The 13,826-nt window shown below is 32.2% G+C and overlaps 1 protein-coding gene across 1 annotated transcript in view; it reads right to left on the reverse strand.

Moving 5' to 3' along the window:
- LOC150075206 (CDK5 regulatory subunit-associated protein 3) overlaps nucleotides 1-13,826 on the reverse strand; it is a 99,405-nt gene that overhangs the window by 57,127 nt on the left and 28,452 nt on the right. Inside the window, exons 5-8 of the mRNA XM_090389113.1 lie at nucleotides 11,823-11,911; nucleotides 9,577-9,666; nucleotides 4,659-4,795; nucleotides 297-456 (exon numbers count right to left, since the gene is read on the reverse strand). Of these exons, the coding sequence (XP_090245239.1) occupies nucleotides 297-456; nucleotides 4,659-4,795; nucleotides 9,577-9,666; nucleotides 11,823-11,911 (476 nt within the window). The remainder of the gene's footprint in view (nucleotides 1-296; nucleotides 457-4,658; nucleotides 4,796-9,576; nucleotides 9,667-11,822; nucleotides 11,912-13,826) is intronic.

A 13,826-nucleotide genomic window follows, 5' to 3' on the forward strand; every position in this document is an offset into this window, starting at 1 on the left:
CACCATTGAATATAACAGATTTGGATGATTATGATGATTAAATGTTGAAAACAAACAAAAAAAAGAAGGGCCTAAGAGTGTATTTATAATGCCCATGACTGGCAACAAGTACTTTGGATATTGTTGTATATGCATCAGCAGTAGCACCAGCTATTCTTCAGAGATAAAACTGCATTATGTTTACAATGATCCATAAATTTCACCTTCAGTTATTGTGATAAAATTTCATTTTGCAACAGATAAAATTAAACTTTTCTAGTAATTTTAAAATAAATATAACCAAGAAATTTACCTACCTGATCAATATCATTATCATTGCTACTGGAGGGAACAAGTGGCTTGCTACATTCAATTATTTCTTCGGGTTCTTTTCCTGTTCTCCATTCAAACACAGTTGTATTGCCTTTAATCATTATGTGCTTTAGTAGAGGCAAGCAGCTCTTTTCGATATCTGAACTGCATGAATAATATAAGACATATGAAATTATGCACAATTAACAAGATACATACAGGGCACTAATTTGTGTTGCGAACGAGGAAAGGACTGAAGTGTTCTACGTAAACTTCTCTTATTATTTTACAAGTATTGATATCAACGTAGAACGTATTGGGCATTACAGCTCTGGTTCAACACTATACTAAATAATCGCTCAGTCCTTTCCTCATTCGCAAAACAAATTAATGACCTGGTATACATTTCTTGCGGTGATTGTGACTCATCTTACCAGGGTTCAATGCGTTTTCCTTTGAATATTCATATTAATCAACATGTGGCCTCAGTTCGTGCTTCTCGTTCAGCAGCGTCGGAATTAGCCTTTCATGCCATTAACAAAAAACTTTTTTTTTCGTTTTTCGTTTTTATTTAACGTTTTTTTCGTTTAATAAAAACAAAATTTTTTCGTTTTATTAAAAAAAATAACGTTAATTTTTTCGTTTTTATTTAACGAGGCCAAAATAGTGTCCAACGTAATTATATGCGACTATTAATTGCAGAAACCGTAGAAATTAAATTACATGAAAATTCTGTTAATATTTGTCAGCCATATCTCATCTCATCTCAGATTTGTGGGATTTATGCGCATGCATGAAGACAAATAATCCCTATTTAAGTTTCATACTCACCCATATTCGATAATTTTCATTCTTGTGATCATGACATATGGTCAAAAAGCATTGTTAGCTTCAGGAAGGAAAATCGTTTTGGAATTTTTTTTCGTTGAATTGAGTTTTAAATATTTTTTAAAAATTATTTGTTACTCTAATGTAAGTTTTTCAATTTTTTCGTTTTAATTTCTGGAGAGTATCATACGGAAGTGTTCTACGTACTACATTGAGGCAAACTTCTCTTATTATTTTACAAATATTGATATCAACATAGAACGTATTGAGCATTACAGCTCTGGTTCATATTATCTAAATAAACAATAAAGCTTTTTTCTCATCTCTCATGATATTACTTTTTTATTAATAAAATTTTTGCAATATTTTTAATTTCAAATCCTTTTAATTGGCTATCAAGTGCAAATTGTGTATAGATTTATTATAATTTGTTTATATACCGTTTCTTTGGTATGCATTCAATTAAAACCCATTATAATTATACCTCAATCAGCACGGTTTCACATAACATGGAAGTTTCGATACCAGTTATCAGTGCTATACGGGGTATTGCTGTATGCTTAAAATAGCTATTGTTTTCATCATGTCTGTCTTTTGCATGTAAAAATTAACCTCTTAATGAATGGATTTTCATGAAATTTTATATTTGGTTCTTTTAGAATGATTTATTAAGCCTTCCATACTGGATTTCAATTCATTCGATTAAAATCAAATGAATAGAAATCCAGCAGTTATATCTTTTTTTTTTTCCATACATAGGTCATCTATATACTATATATTATATCTGAAGTGCTCAATATTATGTTTGTTGCTATGTGCTAATTGCAGAAATGAATGGGCAACATGGCAGATGTGCAGAAATGAATGGGCAACATGGCAGATGTGCAGAAATTAGGCGTTTATGGTTCATGCATAACAGTTGTTGTTTTTTGCTCACTCACTCTCTCTCTCTCTCTCTCTCTTAATATATCAGCATTCTAAATTTATAAATTTTCTGAAAGAAAATAAGCAATCTATAAACTTATCTTAAGCCAGCATCTTTTTCAATACTTGGATATGCTGAAATTTTCAATTATATACTTCCATTTCATATGCTACACAAAAAATTATATTTGAAATATAATTTAATTGTTTTCCAGGTTCAGACATTTATTTCTATATTAATACTGTAATACTATATTAATTATAGTAATTTATGCAGACATCCACAAATTTATTCCCAAGTTTGGTTATTATCTCAATTCATCATTATTAATCAGGAAAACTAAATCAAAGGTGTAACTTTTCTCCGAATTGTAAATTTAAATCTCATATAAATAAAACTATTAAACAAAGTTATCAATTATTAGTTTATAAAGTATTATTCATGTACTTTAGAATCTTATCACTGATACAAGGAGCTGTTGAAATTAAATCGTAACGCTTACTTTGTTTCTACCATTAGCAAAAAGTTTTAAACATAATTCACATATATTTGGACCACCTATGAGATTGTGTTACCCGACAGAACACTACAGTTAGAGCTGGTGTTAATATTCACTTCAGTAATAAGAACAACTTCACAGCATAGACATATTTTGGAGCAAACAAAATTTTGCTTGTGAACTGCTCGAAACCTTTATGCAACTTTATCTAAAGCAATGAACTAATTTCTTCAATGAAATTCAAAACCAAGTTATATGCTGAAAATTTATCCTCATGGTATTGGTCCCACTAAATTTCACATTGGATTTTATTATTCTGTAGTAATAAAATAATATAGTAACACATAATTTAAGCAATTTAATATCAAAGGTTCCACATTTAAGAAATTTAAAAGATGAAAATCTAAGATAAAAATAAAAAAGTTATCATCTACTAAGTAAACGTTTATGCTACTATTATGATGCCTATGAAAAACACAGAAATCTCGGCATAATAACTATCTACTTTATTTATCATACAGACCATCACAAGATCCAACAGTTTCTTTCCTCAAAAACTAAGAATATTTTCTGTTTCCCTAATGTCTTGTTTTTATTAAGTTTTTTCCAATTATATTTTACATGCATTACATATAATTGTATTGTCATATTTGTCCAGATATAAACTGCACTTTTGTTTTTCCCTAAAATCAACACCATTAAAGTCCAGGCATGACTCATAAGCAGTTCTTTGGAGGGGGGGGGGGAAGGTAATCATTAGACATCAATGCAAGCTTAATTTGAATTAATATTACCATCTAGTGAAGTACTAATGAAATGCACCATACCTAATTTTTTGATGTTATTAGAGCTTTTTGTTAATCCAAAAACTGAAAGCAACATGTTTTAAATCATGTATGCAACTATGTGGAGCAACACAAAACTTGCTTACCCTGTTATTTTGGATATTATGCAGAGAATTTTGAATTTACAGTATAGTGTTTAATAAGCAATTTTGGTGATACTATGTTGCAAGAGATTTGCATTTTAACATTACTAGAGTTGGCAGTCATCAGTATGTGGTATTCATAGTTCTTTTCCACCAGAAAATTTATTTATTGTATTTTTAAAGTATTCCATTCTGCATTTATGGGTTTCACAATGGGTTTGACACTGAAGTTATTAGTATTGCGTATATGAATTTTTTATATTACTATAGTTAATCCTGTAATAAGTTCTTGATATGAAAGATATGATAATTCTGTGGTACTAATTATGAATAGACATGAGCAACCATATTGAAACAAGAGGTGTTAAAACTAAAGGATTCTGGCACCTATTGCAAGAAGTTGTGTGGCATGGCATATGGAAGCTGCTAAAAAGTTTGGGATCAATGAATCAAATATATGTTGTTGGTTGCTTATGACAGATAAACTGCAGCAGCAGTTACTACAAGCGAAGCTTTCAGGAGACCCAGGAGGCATCCAAGTGCTGATGAACACATCCTTTCCCTTTGTATGAGAAAAAAAAAATAAATAAATAAAACTAATGGTAGGGTAATTATTCAGCTAAAGGATTAGGAATTACTAACATTTGGGTTTTCCTCACAATGAGTCAAAGCCAATATTGAGACAAAGGAGATGATGTAAAATAGCATTAGCAACAAAGGTTGCCAGCAGATTTTTCCAAAATGTTATTTCCTACAAACACAACTAGGTAAGTGCTTAATTAATTAATTTTTTTTTTCCCACTTCAAGACCATATAATTTTGCAGGTGCAGCTTATATGTGAGTAAATATGGTATATGTAATACATGCTTATATCCTCTGAAATGCTCTCATTCCACTCCTCAACCTGTGCATAGCTATAAAAGAGCAAATTGGTTGATGCTGTACAAAGTTCTATTAAATTACTGCTACTGCTGCAAATTAAAATTGAATGTTCTGTGTGATTACATGTACCAAATACACCCACAATTCATGCTAATTCATTTCAGATGAATTTTAACAATTCATTTTTTTTTCAAATGACAATCAAAATTAATTAATTAAAATATTTAAACTTAGGAAAGCTTCACATGCAATTCCAATTTTAGCATTCTGTGAACTAAAATTCTCATGATTTATGAAAACTTACTTTTGTAATGTGAAATTCAAAAAAGCTAAGTAGTAATCTCGGGATACTTTTAATTCCTGTACAGCAATTACTGCTTGATTAAATACTTCAGGTAACTCATTTAATAAAGAAAACAGTTCACTTTTAACATCCTTTCCCTGGAACAAAAAAAAAAGTAGTATATTATTAGATTTTAATGATAAATTTTACATTGCATTTTTATTTTATATTCTTTTCAAAATGGATGTAAAGATATCTTTTGAAGGATAATTCTTTAGAAGTTGTATGCTTACCTCGATAAAATTCAAACTGTAATGAAAAAATTCCATTCTACATATTTAAAATAAATGCATTTGAAATAAATATATAGAGTTGCTGAAAAAGCAGACATTTGAAAATTTTAATCATTCATTTAATTCAAAAGTCAAGTTACAACTCTATTTTATTTTTATGCACAACTGCATAAATTTTTAATAATCTGAATGACTAGAATATGACTTTAAGCTCCATAATATGTAAGTCATGTGGGGTATAAAAGTATACACTACAACAGTTCATTTCTAAATGAAGCTGTATAATTTGATATAAAATTAAAACCATAAAGAAAAAAGTTCTAATCTAACACAATACATTATTAAATTTCCTTTTTTGTAGAATGAAATGTAGACATCCAGAAGAGTTGGAAGAGTGGATGCATCCTACCAGGACACTGCAAGCTAAAGTGGCCAGAGCCTTAACAGTATCAAAAATGATAATTTAAAGATTATGACATCAAAAAACCAAGAGAGGTGTCTCAAAAGTAAGCCCAAGGTTGGTTAGTTTTTTTTTTTTTTTTGGCAGGGGACTTGCTTCTTGGTGTTTTGATTATTTTGCCCATAATGCACTGGCTCACATGGTACCAGATGTGATCTTTTATCATGTGTTTTTATAAGTGCATTTTCAGGTTAGTTTCGTTGTGTGGGCGACTGAAAACCCAAAATGACATGGGGAATCCTCACTTCTGCCACCTGAGATCGATTAACTGCAGCCCCAATTGAAAATGCCTTTAAGAATTTTTCTGTCTCTGAAAGAATTCAAACCTTTCCAAATGAGTGACAAGTGGCAAACCAACAATTACATCATCCTAGGATGGCTGCTATCCAGATCTAACAGCAAGATGCCATAGGGAGATGATAGCCAGACGGCTCTCTCAAGTTTTCAGTAGCCAAGGTAAATTGCACTCAAGAGTAGATGTTTACTTTATCATGATTTGAGTTTGTGATCAAGGAGAGAAAGGCTTTATGTAATGTGATTTAATACAGTCAGTTATAATGCCATATACTGAAAAACAGTTAACTAAGTACAGAATGAATGTATCTACTTCCTTAGGTTAAAATAAGTAAATTTTAAAAAATTGTAATTTATTAAGTAACTATACAGTTTATTAGCAAATACTATTGAAATGATAGAATTTAAGAAAACTGCTTATAACACTTTACATGGTCCCCAGACAAAGCAAAAATAAAACCTACTGAGGAAATTTTTAAAATTTATTTGATGTGAAACTTTTCGATTTCTTAAAATAATTGACATTATTTTAAGAAATTGAAAAGTATAATCATATAATTTAATAATTTCTTAATTATCATTAATTTGTCAGTGGTGTGAAATTCTGAAGTGAAAATGTGGGTGTGGTGATGAGTCTTTAAGCTTATAATGTGAATAGTGTTCAATATAAGAGAGTTGAAGGATATGGTGTGTGTAGTTTTGAATATTTCTTGATGAAAAAAAAAATTTTTTTTCTGGAGAATGCAACCCTTAATTGCTTTAATATTAAAACATTATAATCATAATGGCAGTTTCCCCCCCCCCCCCATAATTCAAGTGGTTGCTCATGGTGGTATGCGAAAATTTCTGCTGTATATAAATATTTCTGAACAATTTTTTTTTTTCTGATGGCTAATATTATGACTACTTTAAAAAAATAAGTTGCCATGGTTATAGTATATGTTTTTGAAAAATGCTTAAACATTTTTTTTCAGCATCTGTTACATGCCATTTTTCACTCTCTCAATGCTTTATTAGAATAATAACTTTTGAATAATGAGCAGCAAACAGACAAACAAACAACTTTCTCTGACAAAATCAAAATAAAAAGCACTCCAACAATTAGTAGCAAAATTTAGGAGTGTTTGCCAATACAAGAGGTTATGAAACTTTTGTAGTTTTATGAGCTCTTTGCTGACTTTTGCCAAAACAAAACAGTTGTTTTGTTTATGCAATAAAAATATATTATAAAATTATATAAGGAGGGGTGGGGTGGGAGAGGCTATGACTGATTTTAAAAGCTTTCCAGGAACTAATGAATTATATGCAGAAAATGTGATATCAATTGAACTTTTTCTTGGTAAGTAATGTCTAAACGTAAAATAACATACTTCCATTACAAGTTAGGTATTGTATGCAGTGCATTACATTTCAGGCACATTCTTTTTGTGTGATTAACTGAAGTAAAAAGTAAATATAGTTAGCATCTTATCAATTTACTACTAAGATTATAAGTTTAGAGAACATTTAATGAAACTATATTTTTACATTCTCTAAACTTAGCTGTTCAGTTTAATTACTGAATGTATAATATTTATTTCTCTCCTCCCATATAATCTTTTCTCTATATATATATATATGTATCTCATCATAGGCAAAACCAAGTTCATGAGTTTTACATAACAATACATGCAAAGCATACATGGACTATCTAAAGCTAAGAATACTGCATTAAAACTAGACTTAATCTAAGAATTTCGTCCTCCATACAATTTGTATTGAAAAGAGAAATATTAATTGCCGGATTTCAATTTTTCTGATTTTAATTTGGGATGGCTTGACAAATATTTCTATATGAACCAAATATAAAATTTCATGGAAATCTGTCCACTGGGAGTTGGGTTGTTACATGTGGACGGATGGACATGGTGGAGGCAATGGATGCTTAAGCAAATATGCTAATGCAGCAAAAAAATGCATAGGATGCATAAAAATTATCAGGTAATACAGAAGCCTATAGTAGATATAAACTAGTCTGCAATCAAATCAAAAAGGAGGTTGGGACACTGAAGCTAAGGCAGATTGTGAGAAATCACTTGCGAAGAATGCAAAGACTGATTTAATTGTGTAAACACTAAAAGGAAGGGGATGAATCACACTGGCCCACTTAATATCAATGGTTTAACTGTTAACGATCCTGCTTGCGGGCAAACTGAATAAGTATTTTGCATCTACATTCATATATGAGGAATTTTTAAGGGATGGGAATGCCAAAGGTTTATTAAATTTTAACAGAGAGCTAAATGATTTTGTGATAACAGAGAGGAAAGTGGAAGAGAAATTGTTGAAGCTAAATGTAAAAATGGCACCTGAGGTGGATGACATCTATCCAATTATATTAAGGGAGGAAGTGAAAGAAGCAAGCAAGCCTTCAGCCATAATTATGAGGGAATCCTTGGAGTCAGGGGAGGTCCCTATGGACTAGAGACGTGTGAATGTATCCCCAATTCAGAAAGGGGGAAAAACAAAGGGTGGCATTAGTGGTTACAAATTTGTTACCCTGACTTCTGTTGCAGGAAAAATAATGGAGACACTGGTTAAAGAAGTAATGCAGGACTATCTAGACAGGAATACAGCTGTACTGTAGTCATAGCATGGAATTGTTAAAGAACAATCTTGTCTGACCAATCTAATTGGATACTATGACACAGTAAAAGAGGATGCAAAAAATAAGTCTGACAGCATATACTCAGAGTTTATAAAAGCTTTTAATACTGCTGCTGTACAAATTAGAGTAGTGTGCCATTGGGGACAAGTTACTGCTACGGATAAAATGACAGTTGAGTAGAAGAAGACAAAGAGTGGTTATCAACAGGCACTTCTCTTCTTGGACTACTGTCATGAGTTGAATTCTCTGGAGTTCGGTGATGGGCCCAGTGTTGTTTCTACATTTATTAATGATATTGATTGAGGCATACCAGGCTTAATGTTTTAGTGTGTAAATGATATGAAGGTTGGCAAGCTGGTTAATGACAGTAATCATCATGATATGCTACTGCAACAAGATCTATAAAATGCAAGGTACTGCATATGGATAAGAGTATTCCCATAACAACGTACCATCAATGTGATATCACACTCAGGGTACTGGAGAATGAAAAAGACCTAGGGTAACTGTTCAATGAGACATGAAGTTCTCTGAATGGGGAAGATGGGCAGTTAGGACAGCTCGTGGAGTGATACGAGAAAGGATTTTTTTTTTTTTTTGCTAATGCTATATAAGCTTGATTTTTTGCATTGTTTTTGCCACTACTAATGCTAATTAATATGAAGAATTAAACTCAACATACAGAAATTTTGCCAGCATGGATAAGGTGGTGATTATTCTATTGTATAAGCAAATGGTTAGGCCACATCTTGAGTACTACATACAGGTCCAGAAACCTAAATTTGGTAAGAATGTGAAGATCTGTTGGTATGGGTGCAGAGAAGAGCAATGAGATTGTGAGGGGAACAAAAAAAATAGAGCTCTTACCAGGAAAGCCTTCAGTTCTGAAAGTTGTCGTATTTTGAGACTAGCCACCTGCAGAGGATCGGATTGGGGCGTTTAGGGCTTTGAATAGATTAGGCTAAGAAAGCTCAATGCTGATGGAAGTTGCTCAGACTACACACAAGGAAGAATAAATTTAAACTGAGGCAGGATGGTGGCAGGACACAAATGCAGAAATTTGCCACCAGCCAGTGGGTAGTTTGAATAAATTCAAGTAATCACCTGTCCATCCCAAACTATTATGATATGGGAAGTGTGTGTTGTGTGTGTGTTATTTTTTTTGCTGATGCTGGATAAGCTTACTTTCTTACATCTTTTGCCACTACTAATACTAATAAATATAAATAATTTAAAGAAAATTACCTCAATTCCAATCTGTTTACATGTAGAATAATACTTTTCCTTAAGCACACAGGCATTCTTTATATAATCTGCTTCCTTTCTTAAGCTTTCCTACAGAAATTTCTAATATTAATTTAAAGTAGACAACAATAAAATGTTATAAAAGCTTCAATTAATATTAACTACGAATTCCAAACTTTTAAATCAAGAAGGGATTCCTGAATAGACCTTGATAAAAAAAATCATGTCAAAGTACATAAAACATATAGCAGTTGATTACAATTAATTCATTATAGGAAACAAATTTTTTATGTTATACAAATGTCTTGCTTAAAAATTAAGCACACTTGATCATATAAATTCAGCAAGAACAGTATAACTCTTTTTTACTTCTCACTAAGCATAACATTCTTCTATGTGGGCTTAATATTTCATTTAGGTAAGTGGTTCAACTTAACTAGATGACTATTTCACTGGAATGTTGTTTGTACTGTGTAAGCGCTTAACTATTTATTATTATGAAAAAAATCAATTGTTTTAAATTTGTGTTCTTAATTTATATAAACATGGATTATTGCATATTGTAATCTAGATTATTGTAACCCACAATATATAAACACACAGTATTATAATGCTAGGTTAAGGACATTATTATTTGATTATCCCGAAGATAAAAATATTTTATTTTGTTTTTAGAAAATATCATCCTGAATATTAAATTTGCGTTCCTTACAAATAATGTAAATATTAACACCACAGAGAGAGAGAGAGAGAGAGAGAGAGGGGGGGGACCAATGCCAATAATAGTTGTTTTTTGTTTTTAGGAGCATTAGCAACTAAGGCCATATTGCTCCGGGAATATGCGGTGGTCATTCCCTGACCTATCCGCATCCTCCGTATTTGGTGGTGATAGGCTCGAACCCCGGTCTAATCAAGAAGCGTGTGCTATGCACTGCTGCTCCTTCCAACCTGGCTACGGAGGTGCCTCAGAGAGAGAGAGAGGGGGGGGGGAAGAAGAGCACTCAAAATTAAGAGAAATTATACATTTCATAATTTTTACCTCAAAAATCATTAAAAATCTGGTAGAAATTCAGTGATAAATGTATGCTAATTAGACTTTTCTGCACCACAAATTAAAACTATAACACATTGTACTTTTCCTGTTCAAAGAGTTTTAATTCTCTTAAAAATGCAACAGCACAATGAACACACCAAAGTCTCCTATTAGGTTCTCAGGATTATACAGGGTAATTCAGAAGTATGTTACCAATCTTACGGGAGTTTTTTTGTTTCAGGTTGTTCTTCTGAGTCAGCAAACAAATGGCTGAAAACCCATAAGAGGCACCATAAGTCCACTTTCCTTTTGGAATATCGATTCAAATTAATAAAAAAAAAAAAATAAATAATAAATAACATGCCCTTATGTTGTAATTCCAAAACTTTATTCTACACTAAACAAATACTTTTGTAGATATACTTAACAACTAGAATAAGAATAAATTAAACTTGTTCTAAGTTCTTTTCATCGGTGAACTGTGATTTAAGAAGATATAGGTTGTTGGTTTAGTGTTTAATGGTGCATTATCAGCTTAAGCCATAATGTGCCAAGTCAAGAAGGTATAAGTCATTCAGAACTTACAAACTAAAAAATAATAATCAATACTATAAAATATGTTTAAAATCTTTTGAACCCATTGGAAGTAAGTGAAAATCCAACAGGCATGGTGTAGGGATAATATGATTGTTTTAAATAGGAGTTTTGGAATTTTTAATAAAGAAACCATGGGGAAATCTCTTCTTGAAAGAATGCTGTTGGTGTGACTGGGTTAACAGAATGATTTTAAAGCACAAAGGAGCTAAACAGAGAGGGTAACAAAATTGCCCTCACTTCCAGTGGGTTAAAGGTATTAACAAGGCCACCTCTAAAGTAGGTACACAGAGGTAAATCAAGCCCAACTTTATAATTGAAAGAACAGTTTAATTTTAAGTTTTTAGGCTTGAATGTAAAATATATGGAAGCCTTTTCCCTGAAGCATTTTCACATCACTTATAATAAAATAATAATCTATCATTTTTATTTTATTTACTTATAATTAAAGATATTTCAAATACTAATAGCTAGCCCTGATAAGTTATTTTGCATGTATTTCTTTCTTGCAAAGTTACACATTCCTTATAATATGGACTAACCATTAATGAACATTATATTCATTAATTTTGCCTAAACAATACCTTCTTAAAAAAAAAAAAAAAAACTTAATTCTTACCTCTTGAATTTGCTGACATTTTGCTATTTGTTTTTTTAGTGATGGAACTTCATAATTAACATTTCTGATAAGTATCTGTGCTGCTTCCGCTAAAACATTTAAAACAAACATATTATAATAATACATTAAAAAAAGATATAAAATCAGAATAAAAATAGAAAAAAATATTTATAAAATACACAAGAAAAATAAAAATATATATATATAAAATACACAAGAAAAATGAAAAAAGAATAAAAGATATAAAAATATATATAAAATGAGAATATTAAACAATGCTTCTTTTTGAAGTATGAATTGTGATTAATACTACATTTTTCAAGTAAACAAAAGAATAACAGTAATTCATTAAGACTTTAGCAGAGTTGATTTTGAAGAGGTCAGTTTTAACAAACCAAATGCTGTAATGTAAGCCACAAATACAGCCAGGTAGCTGGATAGTATTCAGAGTGTATTTGCATACTGCAGCTATCGATTCCACACTGCTTGATATTTTTCTTTGTCTATAAGCTTGCCAATTTGCTAAAACAGTTTGTTCTCATTGAGTTTGTCATCAGCTCAAATGTTGTTTTACACCAGAATGTTTAAAATTTAAATCACCAATGTTCAGATCTGGTCTTATGGATGTATTTCCATATGGATGTCTTATGGATCTGGTCTTATGGATGGATTTAAAGAAGCACTGCAGGATCATTTAGACAAGACTTCAGTTATAGCTCAGACAGCATGGTTTTGTTAAGGGGAAGTCTTGCCTGACCAACTTGATTGGATACTATGATGCAGTCACAAAAGAACTGGATGCAGGGAATAACTTTGATATTATATACTTGGATCTTAGAAAGGCTTTTGATACTGTTGCACATGGAAGACTGCTACACAAATTGGAGCAGTGTGACATTGGAGGCAAATTGTTGCTATGGATAAAGGGGTGGTTGAGTGGGAGAAGACAGAGAGTGGTAATCAATGGACACTGCTCATCGTGGACTAATGTTATTAGTGGAGTCCCTCAGGGCTCAGTGTTGGGTCCATTATTGTTTTCTGTATTTATAAATGATATTGATGATGGTATATCAAGCTTAATGTCCAAGTTTGCAGATGATACAAATGTTGGCAGGGTTGTCAAGGACACTACTGACACTACACTGCTGCAACAGGATCTGGAAAGGTTGAGCAGATAGGCTGAGAGGTGGCAAATGAAGTTTAACATTGACAAATGTAAAGTACTACACATGGGAAACAGCAACCCCAGAGCAACGTATCAACTCTGTGGTACTACACTGACAGTGGTAGAGAATGAAAGGGACTTTGGGGTGATTGTGCAGGCAGATATGAAGTTCTCTGAGCAGTGCAGACGGGCTGCAAGAGTAGCTCATGGAGTATTGTCAATGATATACAAGAATTTTTCCAGCAGGGATAAGGAGGTGATTATTCCATTGTACAAGGCAATGGTCAGGCCACACCTAGAGTACTGTATACAGGTCTGGAGGCCTCATTTCAAGAAGGATGTAGAGCTGCTGGAACGAGTACAGAGAAGGGCAACAAGATTAGTGAATGGAACAAAGGGGTGCTCTTACGAAGAAAGGCTTAAGTTTTGCAAATTACAGTGTCTGGAGACTAGGCACCAGCGAGGTGATCTGATAGAGGTGTATAAAGCCTTGAATGGTTTAAGCATGCTCAATGCTGATGGGATTCTTCCTCTAGCTCAGAAAAATCACCTGAGAGGGCATAAATTCAAATTGAGGAAAGACAGATGTAGGATAGACGTGCGGAAATTTGCCTTTAGCCAGCGGGTGGTTGGTTGGTGGAACAGACTGCCATCCCTTGTGGTGGAGGTTGATAGCCTAAATAAGTTTAAGGCTCAGCTGGACAGGTATTTTGAACGAACAGAGGGGTGAAGTGGAAGTGGGTTTTTTTTTTTTTTTTTGGCTGATGCTGCATAAGCTTGCTTTCTTGCATTAAATGCCTCTACTAATGCTAATGCTAATTTCTCCTGTGCTCAGTTGA

The sequence above is a fragment of the Mastigoproctus giganteus genome, chromosome 14 (assembly GCF_048544385.1).
Source record: "Mastigoproctus giganteus isolate SK-2022 chromosome 14, ASM4854438v1, whole genome shotgun sequence".
Taxonomy (NCBI): Eukaryota; Metazoa; Arthropoda; class Arachnida; order Uropygi; family Thelyphonidae; genus Mastigoproctus; species Mastigoproctus giganteus.